The 26,920-nt window shown below is 45.3% G+C and overlaps 3 protein-coding genes across 4 annotated transcripts in view; 2 read left to right on the top strand and 1 right to left on the bottom strand.

The window, feature by feature from the left end:
• LOC133441878 (multidrug and toxin extrusion protein 1-like) overlaps positions 1–5,367 on the top strand; it is a 63,002-nt gene extending 57,635 nt beyond the window's left edge. Inside the window, 14 exon segments of the mRNA XM_061719611.1 lie at positions 44–86; positions 183–227; positions 359–456; positions 632–729; positions 823–908; positions 911–941; positions 1,024–1,091; positions 1,219–1,327; positions 1,433–1,508; positions 3,920–3,989; positions 4,108–4,240; positions 4,348–4,442; positions 4,575–4,682; positions 4,822–5,367. Of these exon segments, the coding sequence (XP_061575595.1) occupies positions 44–86; positions 183–227; positions 359–456; positions 632–729; positions 823–908; positions 911–941; positions 1,024–1,091; positions 1,219–1,327; positions 1,433–1,508; positions 3,920–3,989; positions 4,108–4,240; positions 4,348–4,442; positions 4,575–4,682; positions 4,822–5,085 (1,324 nt within the window). The 3' untranslated portion in view covers positions 5,086–5,367.
• Positions 5,368–6,010: 643 nt separating this feature from the next.
• LOC133441874 (multidrug and toxin extrusion protein 1-like) lies at positions 6,011–14,038 on the top strand. Its single transcript, XM_061719604.1, has 17 exons — positions 6,011–6,118; positions 6,428–6,529; positions 6,708–6,776; positions 7,492–7,640; positions 10,086–10,128; positions 10,252–10,296; positions 10,447–10,544; positions 10,635–10,732; positions 10,842–10,955; positions 11,035–11,102; positions 11,201–11,309; positions 11,407–11,482; positions 11,583–11,652; positions 11,800–11,932; positions 12,012–12,106; positions 12,244–12,345; positions 12,450–14,038. Exons 1-17 carry the CDS (start codon positions 6,011–6,013, stop codon positions 12,723–12,725), a joined length of 1,755 nt encoding a protein of 584 aa, XP_061575588.1. The 3' UTR covers positions 12,726–14,038.
• The window catches only part of LOC133441875 (multidrug and toxin extrusion protein 1-like), a 29,771-nt gene continuing 15,742 nt past the window's right edge, over positions 12,892–26,920 (bottom strand). Inside the window, exons 9-17 of one of the 2 annotated variants that reach the window (XM_061719605.1) lie at positions 25,999–26,112; positions 25,857–25,924; positions 25,627–25,735; positions 25,321–25,396; positions 24,932–25,001; positions 24,681–24,813; positions 22,583–22,677; positions 22,461–22,503; positions 12,892–13,875 (exon numbers count right to left, since the gene is read on the bottom strand). In XM_061719605.1, coding sequence (XP_061575589.1) covers positions 13,664–13,875; positions 22,461–22,503; positions 22,583–22,677; positions 24,681–24,813; positions 24,932–25,001; positions 25,321–25,396; positions 25,627–25,735; positions 25,857–25,924; positions 25,999–26,112 — 920 coding nt within the window. In that variant the 3' untranslated portion in view covers positions 12,892–13,663. The remainder of the gene's footprint in view (positions 13,876–22,460; positions 22,504–22,582; positions 22,678–24,680; positions 24,814–24,931; positions 25,002–25,320; positions 25,397–25,626; positions 25,736–25,856; positions 25,925–25,998; positions 26,113–26,920) is intronic. The other variant, XM_061719606.1, reaches the window with a different exon arrangement.

The following is a 26,920-nucleotide window of genomic DNA, read 5'->3' as shown; positions in this document are numbered from 1 at the left end:
ATAATTAATTGGATCATAACACAGCATTTTTCTTTAACTTCAGAATAGCTCAGCTGTATATTACAGCCTTCCTTCCTGCAGTACCAGTGAGTTGTAACATTTCCATCATCTTTATGTACAAATATATCAGATCTTAACGTTAATATGAGCTCAAAGTTTAATATCAGTTCTTTGTTTTCTAGGCAATGTTTCTATTTAATCTACAGGTGTCTTATCTGCAGAACCAGGTGCGCTAATATCCTGTACTCATATTCTGTTCTCCTGTTGCAAAGAATTCCAATGAGTTCCCCAAATTAATCTAATTACTCCTCTGAAGGGTAAATGGTACTCTCTTATCAGCTGGTGTTTATGTTCTCAGGGTATAATTCTCCCACAAATGTATGCTGCTGCGTTGGCAAACATAGCAAACCTGGTGACAAACTATATCTTTCTTTATTGGCTGAATCTGGGAGTCGCGTAGGTGCACACACACACACACACACACACACACACACACACACACACACACACACACACACACACACACACACACACACACACACACACACACACACACACACAGTTCAGAACATTAGTTCTGATCTGAAAATGTTCACACACATGGTGATTTCATCCCATCCATGTATTCCAGCGGATCTGCGGCAGCCAACACTTTGTCACAGATTTACATCTGTGTGTTTCTCTTTTGCTACATTTGGTGGAAGAAGCTGCATGTAACAACATGGAGAGGTGAAGGATGTCAATCACTGTCTTGGTCTGCTCACTTATAGGACTTTGTTAATTATTGACATGACATAAATGAGGGTCTCCCTCCCCCTGCAGGCTGGTCAGCAGAATCACTGCAGGAGTGGGGCTCCTACATGAAGCTGGCCATCCCCAGCACTTTAATGAAATGCTTTGAGTGGTGGGCTGGCTTTATGAGTTTGGGGGATTCTTTGCAGGTAATTTTCTATTATGTTAGTTTCAGTAACTTTTGAAAAAAGCTGCAAAGCCTGTGATCTTGTCTTTATTTGCAATGATCAGGAATGCTAAGTGAAGATGAGCTTGCAGCCCAGCATGCCGTAATAATAGTGGCTTTTATCATCTACATGGTAATGTATCGTCACTGTTTTCAAATACTCATATATTATAGCTGTAGTTTAACTTCAACATGCTCATTATAAAAACACTATTGCATGACAAGCATTTATTCATTTTTGAATCATCATAAACCCATAGTTCCCTCTTGGAGTTCAAGCTGCAGCATGTGCACGGGTTGGTAATGCTCTCGGTGCAGGAGACACAGCCAGAGCAATTCTCACCAGCAAGATGTCACTTACCCTTGCAGGTCCGTGATAAATGTGATGTGCTAGTGCATCAGTATGTAAAGATAAGCATTCATTTCCTCAACATTTTCTGCTGTTTGACAGATTTCCCAGCTCCTCTTTTCCAGGTAGCTTTGCAGTTATTGAAGGAATTGTGCTTGGTTCTACCAAAACGGTGATCGGCTACATCTTCACCTCTGATGAGTGAGTCTGTGTAATAATTGCTCGGGGGTCATGTTCTGGGTCTATGGAAAGCATCTAGAGACAACATCTGTTGTATTAGACGCTATACAAATAAAATTGAATTGAACTGAATTGTGCATCTGGCGTCACACGGGAGCGATTCGGGTGACATGAGCTGCTTTTTAGCCAGATGGATGAGGGTAGGATGCCTCCCTCGTGGAAGTGTTTCAGGCATGTCCAACTGGGAGGAATGCCTCAATATTTGCAATATGAGGCCATTTGCTTTGGCTGTTGGATGGATGGATGGATGGATGGATGGATGGATGGATGGATGGATGGATGGATGGATGGATGGATGGATGGATGGATGGATGGATGGATGGATGGATGGATGGATGGATGGATGGATGGATGGATGGATGGATAGGTGGATGGAACTACCTTGTAATTGAATGGAAATACCTTGCTTTACATTGAAAAGCTAGAATATATCCGTTAAAAATGATATTTTCTGTATTATGGCTATTTATGCCATCTCTTTGAGTTCTTTAAATGATGAAGTACAAGCTCCTTAGTGGCCGGGCACCGGGGGTGGATGAGATTCGCCCTGAGTACCTCAAGTCTCTGGATGTCGTAGGGCTGTCTTGGCTGACACGCCTCTGCGACATTGCATGGAGGAAGGGGACAGTACCGCTGGGGTGGCAAACCGAGGTGGTGGTCCCTCTGTTTAAAAGGGGGGACCGGAGAGTGTGTTCCAACTACAGGGGGATCACACTTCTCAGCCTCCCGGGGAAAGTCTACGCCAGGGTACTGGAGAGGAGATTACGGCCGATAGTCGAACCTCGGATTCAGGAGGAACAATGCGGTTTTCGTCCCGGTCGTGGAACACTGGACCAGCTCTACACCCTCCGCAGGGTGCTCGAGGGTTCATGGGAATTTGCCCAACCAGTCTACATGTGTTTTGTGGATCTGGAGAAGGCATTTGACCGTGTCCCTCGTGCCATTCTGTGGGGGGTGCTGAGTGAGTATGGAGTCCGGGGCCCGCTACTAAGGGCTGTCCGGTCTCTGTATGATCGGAGCAGGAGTCTGGTTCGCATTGCCGGCAGTAAGTCAGACTTGTTCCCAGTGCATGTTGGACTCCGGCAGGGCTGCCCTTTGTCACCGGTCCTGTTCATAATTTTTATGGACAGGATTTCTAGGCGCAGCCAGGGGCCGGAGGGGATCCGGTTTGGGAACCTCAGGATTTCATCTCTGCTTTTTGCAGATGATGTTGTCCTGTTGGCTTCATCAGACCGGGACCTTCAGCATGTGCTGGGGCGGTTTGCGGCCGAGTGCGACGCGGCAGGGATGAGAATCAGCACCTCCAAGACCGAGGCCATGGTTCTCGACCGGAAAAGGCTGGCGTGCCTTCTCCGGGTGGGTGGAGAAGTCCTGCCTCAGGTGGAGGAGTTCAAGTATCTCGGGATCTTGTTCACGAGTGAGGGAACAATGGAGCGTGAGATTGACAGGCAGATCGGTGCAGCGTCTGCAGTAATGCGGTCGATGTACTGGACCGTCGTGGTGAAGAGGGAGCTGAGTCGAAAGGCGAAGCTCTCGATTTACCGGTCAATCTACGCCCCTACCCTCACCTATGGTCATGAACTTTGGGTAGTGACCGAAAGGACAAGATCGCGGATACAAGCGGCCAAGATGAGTTTCCTCCGCAGGGTGGCTGGACGCTCCCTTAGAGATAGGGTGAGGAGTTCGGTCACCCGGGAGGAGCTCGGAGTCGAGCCGCTACTCCTCCACATTGAAAGGAGTCAGCTGAGGTGGCTTGGGCATCTGTACCGGATGCCTCCTGGACGCCTCCCTAGGGAGGTGTTCCAGGCATGTCCCACCGGGAGGAGACCCCGGGGAAGACCCAGGACACGCTGGAGAGACTATGTCTCTCGGCTGGCCTGGGAACGCCTCGGACTCCCTCCGGAAGAGCTGGAGGAAGTGTCTGGGGTGAGGGAAGTCTGGGCATCCCTGCTGAGGCTGCTGCCCCCGCGACCCGGGAACGGATAAAGCGGGAGAAGATGAGTGAGTGTGATAATTTGGAATAGTTTACACATGGATGTTTATGGTCTTAGAAAGAATGAACCAAAGAAAATGAATATATTAACATTGTTGTCTGTCATAAAATCTCCCATAGGAACCTTTCCTTCATTTTACTACTGCAAATCCAGTATCTCTGTCAATCTCTCAATCTTCAGATAGACTAATTTACGGTCACTATAATTCCTTAAACTGTGCTATATAAAATTAAACTGGTTAATGACTTCCTGGATATATTTGTTCACTCGCTTTCCCTACTGACTTGACATACCGAGTCCTCCCCCATCATTTTAAAACATTTTTATACATACAAAGATTGTTTTTGGAAAGCTTTAAATATGAGACCTTACTTCCAGGAATATTGCACGTCTGGTCTCGAACTTGATGAATGCTTACTGTTTCCTTCAGTTCTTCGACGGTCTTGTGGTGAGTGCACCAGCCTGTCTTGTGTGCATAACAAACATATTTGCAGCGCAGTGCCAAAAACTGAAAATTACACAGTATGTCAACATATAAATTGTTATTTTTTTCTTCCTCATCTTAGTGTGTGTGCACTGGCATCTTCTTGGGAACAGGCAAACAAAAGATACCAGCTGTGGCTAATCTTGTTGGATACTATGGCATAGGGCTTTCACTGAGCGTGACTTTCATATTTGTTGCAGAAATTAGAATTATAGGTAATTTTATGATGCAAATGCCTTTTGTTAGAGCTTTTGCACAGAAAGAATATCACAACTGAGGCCTGCTGTCTTTTTTACAAATCCATTTGTTATTTTCTCTGCAGGTTTTTGGCTTGGACTGCTCATCTGCGTCGTTTTACAATCCATCTTCTACATCGTTGTAATCTTCTGGCTGAACTGGAAGAGAATGACAGAGGAGGTATTGTATTGGCCAATCCAACAATCAGCACATCGAGGGTCTCAATACACACATTACTGGCATGTTGTGATTTTAATGTGCCAGTTACGTTTTTGTGTGCGTTTTTTTTTGTGTTTTTGATGTGGTTTTCAGGCTGTGAAACGGGCTCAGACAAAGTCTCCCATGACACTATTAGCCACAGATGCCATGCTAGATAATATGGGTAACAATATTCCTGGCCAGGCATTAAACAATGAGAATGTAAGTAGCTTCATTATCAGCTTTTTAATGAGGTTTATTACTGTATGTTGTCTATTAGCCTCCCTGTGAAATATTTTCTCAGGAGCAGTTGAGTTAAATGTTTTACACACGATGAGGTAATAACCGTTATCCCCTCAAGTCTTCAGATGGCTACACGTCTGTGAGCACAGAGCAGAAGGATGGAAGCTTTGAGACGCAGCTGACAGGTCTTCGTCTCTCCACCAGCCAGCTGATCATCAGACGTGGCCTTGTGGCTTTTGCAGCGGTGGCTCTTCTCGCTGTGGGAGTGAGCGTGCACTTCCTCGTGCCTTTACCAGAGATTCACTCTGCGAAGGCCAACTTAACCGAGGACTCGATCAATGCAACATCTGCTCCTGATCCATTTTTCCCCACAACGCAGTAGCAGAGACGACCTAACCGTTGGAGCGGTTGAACCCATGTTTGGAATCAGGCCGTGAAGCCACATTTAACTGTCGTGGACTTATTAACTGTCATTTATCAATTCGAACAATGTCAGTTTGACTCAACTTTACCAAATCTGGTGAGGAACAAGCCACGTTACTGCTGAATGCGTTTTCTTTTCAGTGGTCTGCATTTTTATCATTTTAATCTGCATAAGACTGTTAAACTGCTTAGAAAACTACCTCTGTCTACTGGAACGGCAAAAGAAACAATGCTGTTTGTAAAACCATTAATACATATTTTATCATAATCAATAAAAGTGTAGTTTTTGCACAGTGGACTGTTCTTTGCTTTTGTATTCATTAGTCCTTAAGTATCCTCTTCTTCTGCCAGAGGCTGATTTTATTGTTTGTCATAAGAAATGTCTCGACAATGGTATTTATACGTAATGTTTTAATTTCTGTTGCTGCTACAGCTGCTTACCGGGTTCTGAAATGTTGAGTAATCCCCAAAGACCTTACAGACTCCAGAGAGTTACATTTTCATTGTCTCCAGCCATGTCCGTATTTGGTCGGCCGTTCTGTAGACGTTTTATTTTTGGATTGATAGAAATCTGATTATTCTTGGAGAATTCCCTCCACTGGCCAGAACCAGGGGAGGCTCATTGTGTTTTACCCCATTCAATCAAACAGATTCAAACTTTCTCGCTTTCAAGTTCTCCATCTTGAGGTCTGTTTTGATTGCAGCGTGTTTTCTTGCCTTTGTTTTACAATCTGTGTTGTTGCAGCTGGCTCTGGTTTACTTCCAGGTCAGCTCTGACTGCAGCAAGGTCTCCGTCCTCTGCAGCATCCAGAGAACACAGATAAAACATCAGAAAAGAGGAGACGCATTAGTGAAGAGGTGTTTCAGTATTTCGCTCTGCAGACATGGAGGGGTCCAGTGACCAGCCTTTTTGCTGGAGGTGGGCGCGCTGCGGGGTCACCGCGGCCCACCGGGAGGAACTGTACCACATCCTGAGGATGACAGGCCCTCTGGTAAGGACTGGCACTGCTCGCATGCCCTGTTCTGTCTGTAAGAGGATGTGTGGAGGCTGATGCAGCTGAATGCATGAAAAGACTGATAAAACTCTTCCTTTGCTAAAAACAAAAAGAAAAGTTAAAAGCCTGTGAGAGTTTTTAAGATAGAGTTTGGGAAGTTTCAGTTGCTTATAGTTGTCTGCAATCTGCAGAAGTAAAGGCAATAACTCTTGCAGAGACAATGGCTATTGATTACAGGTTTTGTTTGAAATATTACCTGTCAGCTGATGGCTTTTGCACTTGCACTGTTGATGTTTGTCTTTCTAGCTGCTCTCCCGAATCCTCAGTTATCTGCTTCCGTTTGTGGTCACCATGTTCTGTGGACGTCTGGGAAATGAGGTGATGGCTGGCTATGGATTAGCGTCTGCTGTAAGTGGTCGGCTTTATTCTCCACAGACTCGTGGAGGCTCTTGCGAGAAAATGACAAATGATGATGTAATTTCCAGGAAGCTGCAGGAGAAAAAAGAAACAAACAATTCTGAATCCACCAGCATTAGTTGCTCACGATGACTGAAATCAATGATCTGACAGTGTTTGTCCATTTCAGACCATTAATGTTACCACGGCAGCGACAGGATACGGTCTGGGGCTGGCATGTGATACTTTAGTGTCTCAGGTTTGGAAATCCCTTTATATGTCATATATTACTCTGGTCACAGAATATCAGGACTTTTCAATGGGAATTTATGGAAATATATGGGAATTAATAGGAGTTAAATAGAATTAAGTGTTATAATTTCTGAAACTGCAGTTTATCCTATAAAAGAGAACTAAAACGTTCATTTTTATTTATTGAATGCAAATCAAGCCAAACTTCTAGCTGTGCAGCTAAGCAGATCATGTCTATGATCATGTATGTAACACCAGTTTTGTTAAAGCCAATCTATTTGAGCCAAGAAGCTACATCCAGTTAAGCCATACTGATTTGCTTTTTGGTATTAAAGTTGAACTAAAAAACACAAAATGTGTCATTTTAGAATTCTTCTTTTGACTGCTGCAAACAAGTTTTCTGTTTACATACAAAAATGTAGGTGATCGTGTGAAACAGCACAGTTTGATGGGTCCTTATCTGTTTATCTTTGCTATTTCAGTTCATTTGTCCCAGTATCGTTTCAGTTGTTTAACTGATCTGTGCATTGCATTGATTTTCAGGAGCTCTTTTCACACAGATAATCTGATTTCAAATTGGAGAATGTCTTAAATTCCCCAGCATAACTACCCATGGAAAGTTGATAGATGTTTCTGGAAGCTTACATTCTACACTTAACATTTATATCTGATTCATCATGTTTGTGTCCAGCCTTGTGTCTAAAACGCTTCCAATTTGACAGACCTTTGGTGGTAAGAACCTTCACCAGGTGGGAGTGATCCTTCAGCGGAGCATCATCATTCTGCTGCTGTTCTGCCTGCCCTGCTGGGGACTCCTCATTAATGCCCAGACCATCCTGCTGTGTCTGGGCCAGGACCCCGAGGTGGCCAGGTACCCCAAATATGCTGCAATACCATTATTTTTTACCACTTGTGGGCAGGTAAAAAAGAAGAAGAAGAAGAAGAAGTAGAAGAAACGTTTTGTATTAACCAGGAATATCCATATACTATCTTTTTTTTTTTTTTTTACCTTGTCTGCACTCATATTAATGATTGATACCATGAAGGTAGAAACCAAAGGTATATATATGTGCATTATTACTATATTTAATATATATACATATATATACGCAATTACGCATACATATGCATACACATACATAAATATACACATAGAAACCCAGTGATTTTTTTTTTGATTTTTTTTTGGGGGGGGGGGGTGACGACATCCACTGCCAATCCAGGAAGCAGGAACACACGGAGACACACGTCAAGCACTGGAAATCTGCAACAAAAAACCACAAACAAAACACGAAACCGGCACGGAGCCAACCAAAACATGAACAGCAATCGACCTAAATCTTGAGATCTGATCGCAGTCTGAGCTAAGCTACCACTACCGCTACCTAACCCCAAAAACTACAGAGCCAGCATGCAGGTGAACAAGCCAGTGTGTATGTGTATGTGTGTGTATGCGTGTATGTATATGATCATGCGTGTGTGTGTGTGTGTGTGTGTGTGTGTGTGTGTGTGTGTGTGTGTGTGTGTGTGTGTGTGTGTGTGTGTGTGTGTGTGTGTATATGTGTATGCGTACGTGTGTGTGTACATGTCTTTGTGGCTATGTGTGTGTGTATGTATATGTTTGTGTGCCTGTGTATGTGTGTGTATATGTATGTGACTGAGTGGCTATATGTGTGTGTGTGTGTGTGTGTGTGTGTGTGTGTGTGTGTGTGTGTGTGTGTGTGTGTGTGTGTGTGTGTGTAATAAACCAAACAAAGCTCCACCTGAAGTGTATCTATAGTGGGGGAGGGGGGGGAGCAACCCCGCCACCCGCGAGACCAGAGGCCGACACGGAAGAACCCGGAACCCAGGCCACCGGCGACCCCACAGAGGGGAGAAGCAGGAGGGAGGCAACCCACCGCCTGCGAGGCCCCCCCCACACAACAGACACACAATCACGCACCGTTTCCCCCTCCCCGGGGGGGGGTCCAGCACCGCCAGAAGGCACCCCAGGCTGCACGGCGAGCCCCGCCAGGCCCGGGTATCCCAACCCACCTATCCCAGGCCGGCGAGGGAACGCGGGTGATGTGGGACCCCCTCTCCCTATACTATCATTCCTACATGAACTCTGGCGTCCACCAATTCACAGAACAGTTTAATAAAATAAATTAATGCATATAAATAGATATTTGATGTGCAGTTTTGAATTTGGATGTCAAATGTTTTTCAAAGTGCATGGTTGTTTGTACCAGGGTACAAAATCAAATAGATAAATAAAAAAGGCTGACAGATATCGACAAAATTTGATGAAACCGGTTCTTAGTATATTACTAACTATATTACTACTACCTACTATATTACTTCGGCTATAAGTTCCCTGGAACAGAGAACCTTACAAAAAGCTCAGTGTTTCCCAATCAACGTTCTCGAGAGCCACCACCCTGCATGTTAGAGCAGGGAAACATCTGAAACATCCAGGTCCCTGAGCAGCCCTCCAGGACCTGGTTTAGGCTCATTCTCACCTGACCAAAATAAAACATCTTCTGTAGAATGAATCAGATCTCCAGATAGAAAATGTCTGAGATGATTAATATCTTTTTACACAATACCTTGTTAACATATTTCAGTATGACATCTCATAAAGCTTATAACAAAAGAAAATTGATTATCTTCATTTTTGCCTTCAGTCAAGGAAGTTTCATAAAGATATATTTGACTTGTAAAGGGTGCTTGTTAGAAGAAAAAAGAGTACATTTCATGTCCCTTCAGAGACTACTTTCTCAAAAAGAGATTTTACTCACTTTACTCATTGAACTGGAAATCTTCACTTCAAGAAATTTTAAAACACTTCACACAGAAGTAGTATTTATATGAGGAGAGTCTATTCATGCATCATTCATACACTGATTCATAGAATATTTTATCCCCAAAAAAGTCTGAAATTGATTTCTGTTCTGGCTATTGACTTTTTTTTTTGCTTGCTTTGATGATAAAAGAAACAACTCCCCCTGAAAAACCCATCTGATTTTATGTTTCAACAAAATTTAAGAACAATTTTGAACCTGGCATTTTTTCACAGGTTTTTGTTCTGGAAATTAACATAAAGTTGAATATTTTCAGCTAGAAAAAACCTAATTTATGTTTTTAAACGTAGAGATTTTAGGAAACATGTCATGCCAAAATAAGAGCTTAAATAAATGTATTCAGTTATAAAATTGTTATGCTGGTACCAAAAGATTAAATTCATACAGTTTTGCCTTGTTATTGATATCCAAAAATGCTGTTTCTAATTTTATATTTCTGCACAAATGACAGACTTCTCTTTTTCTTTCTCCAGAATAGCACAACTGTATATTACAGCCTTTCTTCCTGCGGTGCCAGTGAGTCATTACTTTCACCCCTCATTTATCCCATTATTAACATACTGTTTATGAACAGTATTCAGTGTTTGTTTAACAGACTTTCAAATACATTATTATAAACTTAAAAATCATTCTCTGCAGGCAATGTTCCTCCATCATCTTCAGGTGTCCTACCTGCAGAATCAGGTGCATGGATGTTGATTCTTTATAACCTGATGTTAGAATGTATAAATATTGTAAATAAATAAACAAATACATAATCTATGTTAATTTTGAATACTGTACGACATTTTGATGAGTCATGGTAATCCCATGTCCTTTTGTCTTTGTTCTCAGGGTATAATTCTGCCACAAATGTACACTGCTGCTTTGGCAAACATAGCGAACGTGGTGACAAACTACACCTTCCTTTACTGGCTGGATCTCGGTGTTGGGTAAACATGATCTTACAGCTCAGTATCAATGTTTAAATCTGAATAATATTTCTGCACACACCAACATTACCCTGAATATTTATTTTCCAGTGGATCTGCAGCAGCCAACACTCTGTCTCAGATTTACATAAGTGCTTTTCTGTTTGCTTACATTTGGTGGAAGAAGCTCCATGTGAAAACATGGGGAGGTGAGGGACATTTACACTTGGAGCGGTGACGTACAGACTACAGGCACCTTGTTCTTTTCCCAGGGTTTTTTCCTCTATAGCATAAATGAGCTTCTTCCTCCCCCTGCAGGCTGGTCTGCAGAATCACTGCAGGAGTGGGGCTCCTACATGAAGCTGGCCGTCCCCAGCACTTTAATGAAATGCTTTGAGTGGTGGGTTTATGAGTTCGGGGGATTCTTTGCAGGTAAACGAAATAATCCGTTCAATAAGAACACCGTTTTTCGTGACATGACTGATCATTTCCCTTTACTTACACTTATCAGGAATGCTGAGTGAAGATGAGCTTGCAGCCCAGCATGCTGTGATAATGGTGGCTTTCATCACCTACATGGTACCGTGTACTGACTGCATGTGGAGCACAGCTGTGTGACTTTTAAACTTGTATCAAATCTGCATAAGAGTAAATGCTTTATGCTTTCCCACACATAGTTCCCACTCGGTATCCAAGCTGCAGCATGTGCACGAGTCGGGAACGCTCTCGGTGCAGGAGACAGTGCCAGGGCGGTCCTAACCAGCAAGGTGTCCCTCACTCTTGCAGGTCAGCTCAGGTCAGACTTGTATCAGTTGTGATTATCTGTAGCATCTCTAGTGTTTGACAGATTTGCCAGCTCTTTTTTTTTCCTTTTTCTTTTCAGGTAGCTTTGCAGTTATTGAAGGAGTTGTGCTTGGCTCTACTAAATCAGTGATCGGCTTCATCTTCACCTCTGACGAGTGCGTCTGAACTGCTGCAGTCACCTTTCAGTAACACTCCTTTTAAATACTGCTGGTATGATCTGAATGGAAGTCTTTCATTGCAAAACCTCATTTTCAGGAAGATCATAGGTCTGGTCTCGCACTTGATGAATGCGTACTGCTTCCTGCAGTTCTTTGATGGTCTTGTGGTGAGCCGACAGTCTTCATTTTATTTCAGTGAATTTCAGATTAATTTAAATATACTCCATAAAATGTTGAAAATGCAGAAATGACCACATAGCTGCATGTTTACGAGACACTGCATACTAATAAGAATTTGCTTCTTCATGTCCCAGTGTGTGTGCACAGGCATCTTCTTGGGCACAGGCAAACAGAAGATACCAGCTGTGGCTAATTTCATTGGATACTACTGCATTGGGCTTTCTTTGAGCGTTACTTTAATGTTTGTTGCCAAACTTAGAGTTTTAGGTACCTGAAACACATTCCTATTCTGTGATTTTCTTTTTCAAGCGAGGACTTCTTTGCACTCAGACATTTTTCTCCTCAGGTTTTTGGCTGGGACTGCTCGTTTGCGTAGTCTTCCAATCCACTTTCTACATTACTGTCATCTTTAAGCTGAATTGGGAGAAGATGACAGAGGAGGTAGGCTCTTGGCTTAATCTAACAACTGAAACCACACAGGGCCTCAATTTAGACTTGGAATGAGAATTTATTGACTCATGTAACAATCAATCACAAGTATTAGAAGTAGCTGAGCTTTTCTGTCTGCTTGTTTGCAGGCTGTGAAACGAGCTCAGAAAACGACAAACTTGTCATTATTTGGCACGGCTGGCTCATCAAACACAGAGGGACCTGCTGTTCAAACAGTGTGCAGTGAGAGAGTAAGTATTTTCCTTTTCTATCTATTTAATGTCATGTTTTCATGCAAGCTTATGATCTATAAGACAACAAATTAACCAATGCTGAATTTGACAACTTCACCCAGTCGGCGGATGGCTACATGTCCGTCAGCACGGAGTGCTATGATGGGAACACTGAGACAAACGGGGTACATGTGGCCCGGCAGCAGGAAGCTGGCCGTCTCTCCCCCAGCCAGCTCATCGTCAGACGTGGCCTCGTGATGTTTGCAGCCCTTACTCTTCTTGCAGTGGGAGCAAGCGTGCATTTCTTTGTGCCCTTGCCAGAGACCCACTCCGCAGAGAGAAACCACACTATAGACCTGATCAACTCAACACACCCTCCGGATCAAAGTTTCTCATAAAGCGTCAGAGTGAACCAAAGATGGAAGATTTATTTTAATATGTCAAGCAAAACAGCTGTTAAACCTTCCTCAATGTAACTCAACTCTTCGACTGTGGCTGGTGTTAGGTTCCTAAATCATCACAACATAAATTAATAACTTAGGAAAGACACAGAGACTTGTGGAATGATTTTCAAGGCCTTCTGCAGAAGGTTGGAGAGAAGTCCTGAGGAGCTTTAGGGCAACATGGCCCTCCTCTTTAGAGCTCGTCAGGCCTTCTGACCAAATTCTCCCTGCAGTCGAGCCCTTTTTATTCAGCAAGGATGACAGGAAAAACCATATTTGGTAAACAATGAACAATTAGAAGAAACAGATGGTCAAACAGATCAGATGATGGTTGAAAAGTCACACCTATGACTTTCCAGTTAATAAACAACTTATCTGTGCTGTGCAGAGCAACAGACATCCTTTTAAGAAACCTTAAGTGGTCTTGTCATCAGATGGTCAACTAACCCTTAAAGACAATGAGACGGCTGTCAGTCGACCCCCCTGACAAAAAACAAATAACAGGCTTACCTGTTATCTGTTAGAGCATGTGATGGGGGTCTTGAAACAGATGCACCTAAAGACAATGGTGCATTTGACCAACCAGGAAGTCAGCAGTTTTAACCTCCTGAGTATGTCAAAGCATGTCTAAAACACAGTCAGCTCTCTGACTTGACTTGATTCTGATTCTCATAAGAACAAACTTAATTCAGACTTTGATTAATCTGACACTGGCTGCCTTCAGAGAATATCTTGTTTGTTCATCACATGGCTTCTTCCTTTCTTGATTCTCTTTGCCTCTTGCTCATCTGCACTTGTGCTTCTACCTCGTCATGCAGCACAAGTACCTGCGTTATGCTGAGCACCGGTGGCTAAGGGCTCTCCCTGCTAAGTACAGTAGACTTCGCTCCCAGTCATGTAACCAAGTTAGTGATTAACACGTTCGAAATGATTCCAGCAGCCAAGATGACCAGCATGACGGCCAGAGCCAGGCCTCTGCGCAGCACCAGAGTCCTGCAGGGAAGCTCGTCTCCTGCCGTTTTGGACGCAGGCACCTCTTCACCCTCCACCTGAATTAAAGCCTCTGTTTGATCCAGCGAGTTTCCCGCATCTTCTGGTTGAAGACCTGGAAATAAAAATGCACATTAGACATCTCTTTGCGACTTAATGATGAAAGTTTTATGGAATATCTTTGTAAAACTATGTTTTAACATCTATTATGTAGATTTTCATGAGCTCTGTACATTAATACAAATAATTAAAAAAAATTAGATCTCCAAATTCTGAGACTGAGGTGATAAAAAGCTCAGCTACTAGCTACTTTTATACTGAGTTTCCCATAACTGAGCCACGACATTGTAATTAAACTGTTAAAAGCATTCAACTTTTTCAAGTACGTAATTTTTCTCACAATAAGAGACAGTTGAACACCTACGATGGTAAAACATTTGTCAGGAAGAATAATAATTCAATAACTAAACTGTACTGATTTACAGATGTCCTACTGGGGACGACTTTAAATATGACGCAGTTGTAGCTGAAAAGAGACTAAATGTTCTCTGGTGTCTGAGAGAGCTGCATTTGAAGGGAAAAAATGCCTCCATGACCCTCAACAGCACTGAAACAGGTATAGATGGATGGATGGCTGGATGGATGGATGGGTCTAAACCAGGGGTCTCGGACTCCAGTCTTCGAGGGCCGCATTCCTGCATGTTTTAGATGTCTCCTTGCATCATCACACCTGATTCAAATTAACGGTCGTCACCAGCTCATCAAGGTCTGGACAGCTCTGTTGGTGTCACAGCTCCTTTTATCATGGTGTGCTGAAGCAGGGAAACATCTGAAACATGCAAGAATGCGGCCCTCGAGGACTGGATTCCGAGACCCCTGGTCTAAACTAATATAATAATAATAACAAAACAATTGCTCTTGTTTCTGAACCACGACTGTCCTGTGCTCAAACGAGCCAGTAATAATGCCACACAGGTCATTTTTTTAAATTCATGTACTAGAAGCCTATTAAAAAGTTATTTTTATTCATAAAACGCAACAGTGCTCTTGAATGAGTCAGTGTGATCTTATGATCTTACAAAACGTTAGGTTACTTACTTGACCCCGGTTCTCTGATAACGTAGGGAGGTATCTCAGCCTATAGGAGAGCGCTCTCATGCGGTCGAACTACGGAAGCTCCAATGACACTCCGTCTGTCGGAGACGGACCAATGACAGCAGTGACAGGAGAGCCCGCCCCTCTCCCTTATATTCCACTGCCGTCAGTTGTACTGACATGCTAAGCATGCGTCTTCCTCGCGTACTGCAAGGAGGGGAGTGTACTGAGATACCTCACTACGTTATCACAGAACCGGGGTAACGTAAGTAACATAATGTTCTCTTTCTAACTCCGTTCGGTATCTCAGCCTATAGAGATATAGACAACTCCGAATTGCACCATGCTCTCCGAAGCCGGCACTCTGACCCCAACAGACAGAGAACAAACGAGGTGTAGATCAGACAGCACCCACATGGAGGACAGAATGAGCCAGAGAGGGCGCTGTAACATCCAATCTATAAAACCTGACAAATGTATGAGACGAAGCACAGCTTGCGGCCTTACAAATGTCTCTGACATAGACCCCTTTAAACCCATGAAGTGGCCACGCCCCGGGCGGAGTGGGCTCTTAAGCCCATCGGAGCCTGTAAGCCCCTGCACTCATACGCCAATCTGATCCAATGAGCATCCAATATCCAGTGAGACAACCGTTGCTACGAAATGGGTTCTCCTTTATGGGATAAAGCCCAGGACACAAACAGCTGGTCAGCTTTCATGAAACCCCTCGTCCTCTCCACGTACGTGCGTAAAGCGCACACCGGGCACAGGGAGTTCAGCCTCTCTTCCTCGGCAGAGGAGAAAAGTGGAGGATGAAAAGCTATCAGTTCGATAGGGGCACAATGATAAGATGGACGTATCACTTTTGGCAGGAATGAAGGGTTAGGAATAAGGGATACCCAGAGCCGGATTAACGCAAAGGCAAACTAGGCATGTGCCTAGGGCCCAATTGACAGGAGAGGGGCCCATGCAGAGGGACAAAAAAATATATATATTTTTTTGTCTGCACACATATTAATGGTTGATACCATGCCGGTAAAAAACTAAGGCATATATATATATGTGTGCATTATTACTATATTTAGTATGCATACATATATATACGCATACATACGCACAGGGTGGTCAGAACGGGGGCCTCGCGCAGTGGGCCGTTTTTTTTTTTTCCTTTTTTTCCCTTATAAATATCAACAGTCACATTCCATTACAGACCTAAATGTGTGCTAGTCTGTGCATATCAATAAATATATGTGCAATGATGCGCGGGTCTGTTGTTCAATACAACTGCGTCAGACCAAGCGCAGACACAAGCTGCTCTGATCCAGACGGGTGGAATGGAAGAGTTTAATGCCTCTCTGAAAGGCTTGTTTGATAAATTTGTTACAAAAATCACTGATCCGACCCGGTCTCAAGCAGCCATGGGGCCCCGCGTTGAGGCAAGAGATGATGATGAGGCAGGGGAAGGTATCCAGTATTATGCTAATTGGAGAGTTAAAATTGCGCATATAGACACCCGATCTGACCCGAAAAACCCAAAAAGTTCGCGCCCCCATGGGCCCCCCCCGGCCATTTCGCACAGGGCCTCGCAAATCTCCCAGACGGCTCTGCATACGCATACACATACATACATATACACATACAGACATACATACTACAGCACACTTTGTCCTACTGCAAATTTTATTGGTCTTTGTAGATTTGACTTCTTATTTAACTATTCAATTTAATCAACCCATTTAATTAAGATTTTCTGCAAAATGCAATAGCTTAAAACATTTATCTTATTTTACTCTGTTTACATAGCAATGCTGACACCTATTGGTTTTTTTACTGGTACTAATACCTTAACAATGATACTCGCAATCTATAAGATACGGATAATTTATTAGCATTTAATAGAGCGGTGTAATAACTTATAAATAATAAAAATCAAAAAATAGTCTGATAGACTGTTTAATATACAACACATGACTTATTTTGGAATACAAAGAACCAACTTGACTATGACCATGATATGTAAAATGTGAATTAACCTTTATTAGTAACTTTGGTAAGTTTAAGATTTCAATTCATAAATAACATCGATGGAGGGGGGCCAAAAAATCACAGTCTGCCTAGTGTAGTCCATTTATTTAATCCGGCTCTGGGGATACCTTATTAAAACCCGGCGCAAACTGCAGGCAGGAAGGAGGAACAGAGAGAGCCTGCATCTCCCGCACCTGTTTGGCTGAAGACAAAGCCAAGAGCAAAGCAGTCTTAAGTGACAATAATTTCATGTCAATTAATTCCAGAGGCTCGAACGGGCGCTGGCACAGGGCACTGAGCACCAGAGAGAGATCCCAGGATGGGACAAGGGTCCTGGGGACCAGGAGCCTCCGGCGTACGCCCTTCATAAAGTGTCACACCAGCGGGTGCTGACTGATAGTATGTCTCCCAAAGCCGACGTGGCAGGCAGAAATGGCAGCCAGATACATCTTAATGGTGGAGAAGGCCCTCCCCTTATCCATCAGCACCTGCAGGAAGCACAATACCTCCGCCAAGGAGCACTGATAAGGGACAACATTATTCAGTTCACACTAGCCCTCAAACACACCCCATTTAACATTGTATAATGAGCGTGTAGATGGAGCCCTGGCACCCTGAATGGTTTCCACCACCCTGGGTGGTAAACCAACAGCGGTTAAATTCAGCCTCTTACGGGCCAGGCCCACATAGTTGTGCGCTCCGGATGGGGATGAAATATCTCCCCGTTTGCCTGGGACAGCAGGTCCTTGCGTAACGGGAGTGGCCACGGTTGGGCCGAGAGCATTTGGACTATCTCCGCCAGCCAGTGCTTCCCTGGCCAGCGCATAGCGACCATAATCACCGAGGTGATGCTCCCTCGCTCTCGCCAGAGTGGGAGATATCAGGCTGAGAGGTGGAAATGCGTAAAGCAGTACGTTTGGCCACGTATTTGCCAGCGCGTCCACTCCCAGTGGTGCATCGTCACGAACCAGAGAGAAGAACAGAGGACACTGAGCGTTTGTTCGCGATGCGAAGAGATCTACGGCGGCCTGGCCGTATCTCTCCCAAATTTGTCTTACCACCTGGCGATTGAGGACCCACTCGCCATACACGGGATTTCCTCTCGAGAGGAGATCCGGCCCTGTGTTCATCCTGCCCGGGACGTGCGTCGCACGCAGAGACAGCAAATGCCCGCTGCTCCAAGTTAACAAGGCGTGAGCCAGCTTGTGCAGCGGCAGGGAGCGGGTCCCTCCCTGGTGGTTTATACAAGCCACCGTTGTGGAATTGCCGCTCCTTACCAGAACATGGCAGCCCTGGAGGAAGGGCAGAAAATGTTTCAGAGCCAGAAACACCACCAGCAGCTCCAAATAATTTATGTGGGCGCAGCGCAGCTGTGACAGCCACGTTCCGTTCACCGATCTGCCCTCGTGAACAGATCCCCAACCGGTCGGGCTGGCATCGGATGTAATCACTTTCCTCTGTGACACATACCTGAGCGGGGATCCCTTGCTGAAGAGACCCGGGTCCCACCATTGGCTCAGAGCCGCAAGGCAAGCCGTCGTCACCGTAACCGGGCGGGAGCAGTGACATCGGGGGCATAAACGTAGCGAGGCCACCCATCGCTGGAAATCTCTCATTTTCAGCAGGCCTAACAGGACCACCGCTAACAGCGAAGCCATGGAGCCCAGAAGACTGAGACACCCCCTGAACTGCGGCGTGCGTTCCTCGCTGAAGCGAGACAGACACTGAATAAACTTCTCACTCCGCCTGTCTGTCAGAGTGGCTCTGAAAGAGAGAGTCTATCAAAATGCCCAGATATTCTATGCGCTGGGTTGGCGTCAGGCAGCTCTTTGCATAGTTTATTCTGAAACCCAACCCTGTGAGATGAGTTATCAGAGTAGCTGGATCTCGGGCCGACAGGGCTTCCATGTCCGAACAGAGGAGGTAAGCGTCTATATACGAGTGAATCCTCAGCCCCGAATCCCTCAGAGGATTCAGAGCGGCCTCCACGCACTTGGTGAACACCCTCCGAGCTAGTGACAGCCCGAATGGAAGTGCCATGTACTCATAGGCTGTGCCCTGATAGGCGAACCTGAGAAATCCTGCGCACTGGGAGCATATGGACGTGAAAGTATGCATCCTTCAGGTCGATTGAAGTAAACCATGGAACGTATGGCTCAAGACAACACTGTGAGAGTGAGCCTTCTGAACGTGTATCTTCTCAAATAAGAGTTCAGAACCCGCAGATCCAGGATGGGCCTCAGCCGCCCACCCCCCCCCCTCTCTTCGGGAACGTGAAATACCTGGAGTAGAAACCCAGTTGAGTTTCTCCCTCCGGAACGACCCTGATCGCCCCCTTGCTCAGTAGAGAGGATATTTCCTCCTCTAACACCCGAGCAGCGTCCGCGTTTGCAACAGATACCAACACGTCGTTGAATTTCGGTGGTCAGGAGGCGAACTGTAACCCCTCATCACTGTTTTCAGAACCCAGGGCTAATGAACAGCGACCTCTTGCCATCTCTGAGCTCGGCTGGCGAGCGGAGTATTGGCGCCCTCTACTGGGGGCGAGGGGAACCGTGACAACGGGAGGGACCCCGTGTCAGGCTTATATTCGATTTTGAATTTTTTAGCCGTGCCCTTGGCGAGGAGCCTGGTTGCACGAGCTGAGTTTTTATGTGAACATGTGGGGAACGGTGTGCACTGTGGTGAACTGGTGCTTGTTGGCCACATTGAAGTAGTGAGGAGCCCCCTCCTTCCAGGCCAGAACTGGGCTGGAGGGGGCTTGAAACAGGGAGCACCAGGGGTACGTGTGCTCGAACTGATAAGTGGCTACGGGTCGGGGGAACAGAAAAGGCCGCCACGCAGTACTTTTGAGGAGAGATTAAAGCATCTGGCGCTCTCCTCCGTTTTGCGGGTGGAGGGAGGTTCAGTACATCTGTCCCGAGGGGGAAAGGAACAGGGACCTCTAGGTGCTGGTGCCAAGTCCCCCCAGAATGGTGAGGTGAATCAGGTGGCACGCTTCCTCTTCCCGTCCGAAGGGTTAGTAGGACGGTTTTTAGCCGTGGCAAAGGACTGCTTGCCCCACGGTTTGTGGCGGGGGTTCTTCACCGGGGGATTCACAGCCCGTTCAACAGGCGGGACAAAAGTCTGCCGTGAGTGGGACCGCTGGCAACCCCTGGCCTCGGCTGCAAAGCTCTGGCGAGGAAGCTGGGGCGGGCGGGGAGCAGGTCTACGAGGGAGGCAGAGGTTGAAAGCCTCTCCCTCTTTCTTCCTGAGGTTGCACGCCTGCTTCATGGTGTCGAAGGCGGGAACGAACAGGCCCTTAGACGGGTCGAATTCCGTAGTCCATGCTGTCATGATGTCCATGCTTCTCCTTATCAGCCAAGCTGGACAGGTTCAACCATAACGACCGCTCGCCTGCCACGGCGAGGCCCATGGGAGTGGCCACACCCCTGCACAGCACCAAAGGGAGCTGCGGAGGATGAGATCGGTGGTGATGCAGATCTCCTCCCACACAGCGGGGTTGGGGGAGCCCGAGTCGAACTGTTGTCCCATGTCCACCAGCAGCTCTGCATGGTAAGCAGAGAGGAGCGTGACGACATTAAGCGCCCTCACAGCCTGGGCTGAGGATTTATAAAGCTTCTGGTATATGGAGCCTGTGAGCCTATCCATTTTCCCAGGGAGGGAGGGGCAAGGTTGCACGGCGGTCAGGGTGGAGGTGGGAGGCGACAGACGGTTCCACCGGCGGCGGCCCGGAGAGCCCAATCTCCTCCATGCCCTGGACATCCAGCCCTGAAAAACCGGGGCACTCTGTGTCTCAGAGGCTTATCCCAGTAGCGCTTCATCCCCCTGACGCACACTGGGACCGCAGGCAAGAGCTGTTTGGTGGCGCTTGTGAGGTGGGAAGGACTTTCCCGTCGTAGAAATCCCTTTCGGGTCCCTGGCCAGCCTGGGGAGCCGGCCACTCAAGGCCAAGTCTAGCTGCAGCCCGCTTGCAGAGCCGACCCGCTCTGAGCGCTGGGATGCCTGGAATGCTGAGGGAGGATAGTTTCATCATCATCCTCATCATGATCGTCGGCGAGGAGGTCAGACGCAGCGTCGTCGTCCTCCTCGTCTCCGCCGCACATCAGCACGTCCTGCTCGAGCTGGGTGAGCAGCTGGAGGTTGGACGAGTCCATAATGTCACCCCATTCCGGCGCTGGAGGCTTGTCATCCGGCCCCGCGCCACTCGAGGGGAGGGAGGTGTCGGAGTTAGGAGCGGCGGCAACGCGCAGTCTCCTCTCCAGGGTTTTAACCGGCATACCGGAGAAGGTCACGCACGACTCAGGGTTAGCGAGAGCGTTTTTAGCGTGGCCCACTCCCATGCACGCGATGCAGAGATGGTGACCGTCTGCCCGAGATGTAACAGCCACATGCCGCTGGGCAAGAGCAGGATGAAGACTCGGGGGTTTTCCCGGCACTCGTTCCCGAGGCTGTCGCCATGAGACCGGGAAAAAAGCCGCCTTGACGGGGCTCCCGGTGGTGAACGTGTTGGGAGGGAGCTAGCAGGTGTAAGCTGCTAGACTGACGGGATGAGCTCGCCTCGACGTGTTAGCTATCCCCTCGACAGACGGGCTAGTAGGGGGTAAAGGCTACTAGCCGGTCTTAGATTCAGGTTAGCAGGTGTAAGCTGCTAGAACGACGGGAGGCGCTCGCCACGACGCGTTAGCTATCCCCGACGGACGGGCTAGTAGAGGATAAGGGCTACTAGCTGGTCCTAAACACAAGTTAGCAAGTGTAAGCTGCGGGCACCGGGGAACAAGCTTCACCCGGACTAAAAATAGCAGACTGACAGGGTGACCTACCAGTCTGACCAGCGCTCTGCGACGACGTCCTTTAGGGCTCGTCTGTGAGCTGAAGCAGGGGACAGATCTGGTCGGGCTGACTGAGGAGAGCTTGTAGTTACACTCGCGGCGAAGAAAGCAAGAATGTCGGTACAACTGACGGCAGTGGAATATAATGGAGAGGGGCGGGCTCTCCTATCACTGCTGTCATTGATCTGTCTCCGACAGATGGAGTATCATTGGAGCTTCCGTAGTGCGACCGCATGAGAGGCGCTCTCCTATAGGCTGAGATACCGAACGGAGTTAGAAAGAGAACTGTTTACTGTTTTTCTTCTGATTGTGAGAATATCCCCCAGACATGCTTTTATGTTTATATACTCCTATGTTATTCAGTTTGTGGCTCTCACACATACTGCTTCCAGGGTTATACGCTGAAAGTATACTGCACTTCACCGCTGGTGTTAAATATCAAAGAAGTCTTTTCTTATCGCAAAGCTCTCGTGTTGTTTAAATCTGAACCCGATACAGCTTTTAAACTCCACTTTTCATGCCTTTTCATGGAGCATCTGTTATAGAAGTATGTTTGTAGGAAAATAGACTCCGGTATTTATCAGTACCAGACAATTCACAGCTGACACCTATCTAAAAACACGTAAACAAGGTTAATACATTCAGATTTTCTGGTACACAAGGTTTCCTGATGCAGGTAAAGAGCAAAACATGAATACTTCCTCCAGGGTAACAATATGATAAAAAGTTGTTCATGCGAGTCTGTTACCTGCATCAGTGGAGCTGTCAGACACCCCCGCTCGTGTCAGTGCCTGGAAAAAAAACAATCCAAATGTTCATAAAGCACCATCCCTGGGCGAGTTAGACGAGCATTTACCTCTGATTACAAACCTCAGTTGTGACCGTCTTCCAGTCCAACCTGCTCAGATAGAAAACCAGGAATGTGCATTGCAGTGATACGCACAAAAACAAGCCTGTCCACAGACCTGGGGAATATAAAAAAAAAAGCTTTTTCATTTTACTATTAGTTATTGCATTCTAACTCCTAAAAAAAAGATGGTGAACTCAAATCCTTAAAGGGGACCTATTATGAAAAATATGTTTTTTCTTGCTTTAACATATATAAAGTGGTTTCCCCTCAGCCTGCCAACTCAGAGAAGGAGGAAAGCAACCAAATTCTGCAGTGTCTGTACAGCCGCCCGGATGATCCTTCCAGTGTCATGTGACTTCTACGAGCCGTTCAGATTCTGCTCCCGTCCTTACGTAACTACAGGAGCGATTTCCATAGGTCGGCCTCCGCCGTATGAAACCACGCCCACAACTAACTCCGCTGGCCGGAGCCTCCACCATTGTTTCAAAGCAGTGTATTGTGTAGCTGTTTCAACAATGAGGGACAGTAAAAATTTGGTTTTGCATCGACACTTACCCTCATAAAAGGATCAGTACCAACAGTACGGACCCGGCAACTGCACACGAGTCAGCGGTAAGTGACGTAAATTTTTTATGTTATTTATACTTGTCTACAAGTATGATTTTTGCATGGGCTAAGTATTTAGCTTAGCTCCGGCGTTACTCGTTAGGTAACACCGGAGCTCTATTAGTAATACATTTTTTTCTGTTTATGGTTTCAGATCTTCCAAGCAATGCACCTGAAGCTGTTCAACGAAACCTTCAGAAGACGCACGGTCCTTCCTTGAGCCAGCAATAGTGCATAAATGTTATTTATATACAACTTATGTTTTATTTTTTTAACAATAAAGTTGCCATTTGTGAACATTCAGTGTTGTTTCAGATTCAGATTCAGAAAACTTTATTTATCCCCGAGGGGCAATTGCAAGACAACTGAGCAGCAAGATGTCGAAAATATCAAATAAAATAAGTAATAAAATAGAATAAATGAACAGATAAATGGGGCATGTTTCGTTATGTACAAATATATATAAATATAAGATTGTAAAAAAAAAAAAAAATTTACAATAGAAAATTTACATTAGAGGGACTGTAGTTGCATAGATAAAATATAATGTATAAAGTGTCAGTATAAAGTGTCGACAGTGGATGTAAACAGTCCAACGGGAGTATAGAGTATGTGGGGGGTGTGGGGGATGGAGTTTAGAAGCTGGAATTAAAAAGCAGGGTAGCTTTAGGGACAAAAGTAGCTCTCCTCCTCTCAGTCCTGCAGGCAACGCAGCGGTAGCGCCGCCTGGAGGGGAGCCACTGAAATGCGGTTGTGATTTCTTTACAGTTAACATGATTCATTTGTGTTGTATCATAAGAAATGAAATGATGAGGAATCGGAGTAAATAACTGTGGTGTACCTTTTTAGAATTCAATTAAATCTTCCTGTGTGAATTAGTGTGAAGACGAGGTGAACCGTTCCCCCCTTCAGGTAACTAATGGCTGATTTATGGTTCCACGTTACACCAACGCAGAGCCTACGGCGTAGGGTACGCGTCGATTTAACGCAGAAACGTAATTCAGGCTTTAAGATCCCAGGGAGTCGTTTACACCGTGTCATAACTGCATGTGAGTGTCCGACTATCGCGTGGAGCTGCGTGATATCGGACGCTCTCTGTCCACACTGAAACCGTTAAACTCGTGGCCAGTTAGGACAGTCCAATAGAAAATAAAGCAATGGAATTTATTTTGTCGCTGACGCTCGGTCGCATGGGACGCGGTTTAATAATGAACGCAGCCGACTGCTCTTCTGCCCGGAGTGAGGCTTTGTTCCCTCCCCTGCTACACGTCATTCAGGCAGCCAATCGGCACAGAGCCTCATTATCATAGCCTCCCCGCCCCTCAGAATCCCTCATAGAGAAGGAGGTTAGAAGCGGCAAAAATAAAGACATGACCCAGAGCCTTAATTCCTCATTTATGTAGAAAAAACACGCTTTTCATTGTTTTTAAGACATTCAAGGCCTGTTTAAAATATACATTAAATGCCATAATAGGTCACCTTTAAGCCCCACTTTTGCCCTGTAGACCCTACCTTTGATTCCTAATTTAGCTGCGAACATCAGTGGCACCCCAACAGGAAAACCAACGCCATAATATCCCAAAAATTTGCAGATAGCTCCTACGTTCTGTTTACCTGCTCCTCTTATGATACCACCACAGGCAGCCTGCATAGAGAATAAACGTGATTACAATCGGCCCAAAAAAACTACATGAATGGAATAAATATGTAAATATACCAGAAGATCACAAGATATTATTTGGAATGGTTTCAAAGATACTTGCATTTATGGCATCTAGGAACAGGAATGGAGCATAAAAAGAAACGATGTCTGCAACTCTTTCTCTGATTAGTCTGAAAGAAGAGAGACTCCCATTGATATTTTTACTGTCAGACAAGTAGAAAAAGTGTATTTCATCTGAACCCAGGTGTTTTAGTGATGCTGCACAGTAACTGAGTTAACTGCTACAAACATTTACATCGAGTTAATGTATGAACAAATATGTATGCAAAGTTCACAAAATTCCGTGTAGATAATGAATAATGTAGTGGTTAAAGGTCGTAGAAGAAGAGTTGAGGCCAACTTTGTGTGACTTTAAGACACACTTGAGAGTGTTTCTTTTTTTCTTAATACAGTAACAGTAGGGGACTTGAATGTTCAACTTCCACTCACTCATCGTATGTAAAGATATACGAGATGTGGTCCTTCAGGCTGCCGATGAGAACTGACAAGCATACAGACACCAACCCTGCAGTAAAGAGCAACTTGAATTTAGCTTGACAATATTACAGCCAGAATAAATATTGTCTCTATAAAGCTGAAAGCTTTAAAGCTATCCCCAGCTGAAGGTGCAACTTACGATTATACCAAGGGGAGAAGAAAGTGTTCACTGTCTTTTTTTCCATTTACATCCAAGTATCTTTCAGTCACATATGCAGCATTGTTACATATTTTTCATCATCATACCCACATACTGACCTGCACAGAATATGGCGGTCTTTGCAGACAGCTTGGCCTGCTCCGTTTCTCCAGCTCCCAGAGCGTTTCCAACCCTCACGCTTCCCGCCACACTGAAACCCAAAGGGAACTACCGAAAGAATATTGCACGAAGTGAATGTATCGGTACATCGTTTCTCTCATACATAGAAGTATGTGTTATGTATTCATTGTTTGTCGGAGAGATAGTTGTTTTGCATGACTGAGCTCACATTGTAAGCAACACTTGCCAGCTCATACACAACTGACTGAGCTCCAAGTTCCACTTCACTTATAAGACCTGCAAAAGACAGGCAGCTATTAGAACCTGGACCAGTTTCAGTGAACGTGTAAACTCTGAAACCATAATCTTACCTGCCAGAAAACCTCCAATCTCATAAGTCCACCACTCAGCACACAACATAACCATGGCGGGGATAGCCAAACGGATGTATGAGCCCCAGTCCTGGAGGCACTCCTTACTCCAGCCTATGGCAAAAAAACAAAACAAAGAAAACACACATATACATAACACAGCAACAACTTACGTGACTTATAATAAATAAGAAAACAGAAGAAATCACACTATCACACTGTTAATGATTGAGCCGTTAATCACTATCTATCCATCATCTCGTCATCTCGTCCGTCCTAATAGACCAGCAGAGCTCTGACATCCTTGCCATCTATATAAACTTTTGACTGAGCTTTTTGTGATGCTGGACCCACATGGAGAAAGCTCTGCATATGCCTGTTCCTATTCACAAATCGTTATTGAACAAGGAAGAATATGTCTTGAGAAGGTGCAACGACCATTCTTCTTCTTTTGAGAAATTCACTTTCATCAAACCCCATGATGCCAGATGTCTCATATTTGATACATGAATTTCTGAGACCTCTGACATACAATCAAAAAATAAAAGGCCTCCCTAACTTTGGCCTCCCATTGCCGTTTCATGCCACACCTATGTATCACTTTGCAGCACTTAGTCACATGAATCTCACTCCCAGAGCTACAACAAACAATCATGGCAGATGCAACTGAGACTGAAGAAAGTAAAAGAAAAAATTAGAAGGACCAATATAAAGACCAAACAAATCTCAGTGTCATAAAAGCGACTTCCCCTCCACGCAAATATGGGGACCTGCTGAATTTAAAATCAGATGCTCCTTTGAGCTGCTTTAACATGAAACTAAGCAAACTATTTCACTGCAGAGCTGTGATAGTGATTTGTGTCAGATTTTGTTTTCTTTGTCACTCTTGTCGTTGTTATTTTACTTATTTTGTCATTGTGGG

The sequence above is a fragment of the Cololabis saira genome, chromosome 4 (assembly GCF_033807715.1).
Source record: "Cololabis saira isolate AMF1-May2022 chromosome 4, fColSai1.1, whole genome shotgun sequence".
Lineage (NCBI taxonomy): Eukaryota > Metazoa > Chordata > Actinopteri > Beloniformes > Belonidae > Cololabis > Cololabis saira.
This window is presented reverse-complemented; position numbering and strand designations above follow the sequence as displayed.

What these genes read in the sequence shown, in the direction of transcription:
- LOC133441874 (XM_061719604.1), top strand. Translation starts at nt 6,011, where the DNA reads ATGGAGGGGTCCAGTGACCAGCCTTTTTGCTGGAGGTGGGCGCGCTGC. An exon ending in GTGATACTTTAGTGTCTCAG is followed by an intron (nt 6,777 to 7,491) that starts GTTTGGAAATCC and finishes CCAATTTGACAG; the next exon opens with ACCTTTGGTGGTAAGAACCT. An exon ending in CAGGACCCCGAGGTGGCCAG is followed by an intron (nt 7,641 to 10,085) that starts GTACCCCAAATA and finishes TTCTTTCTCCAG; the next exon opens with AATAGCACAACTGTATATTA.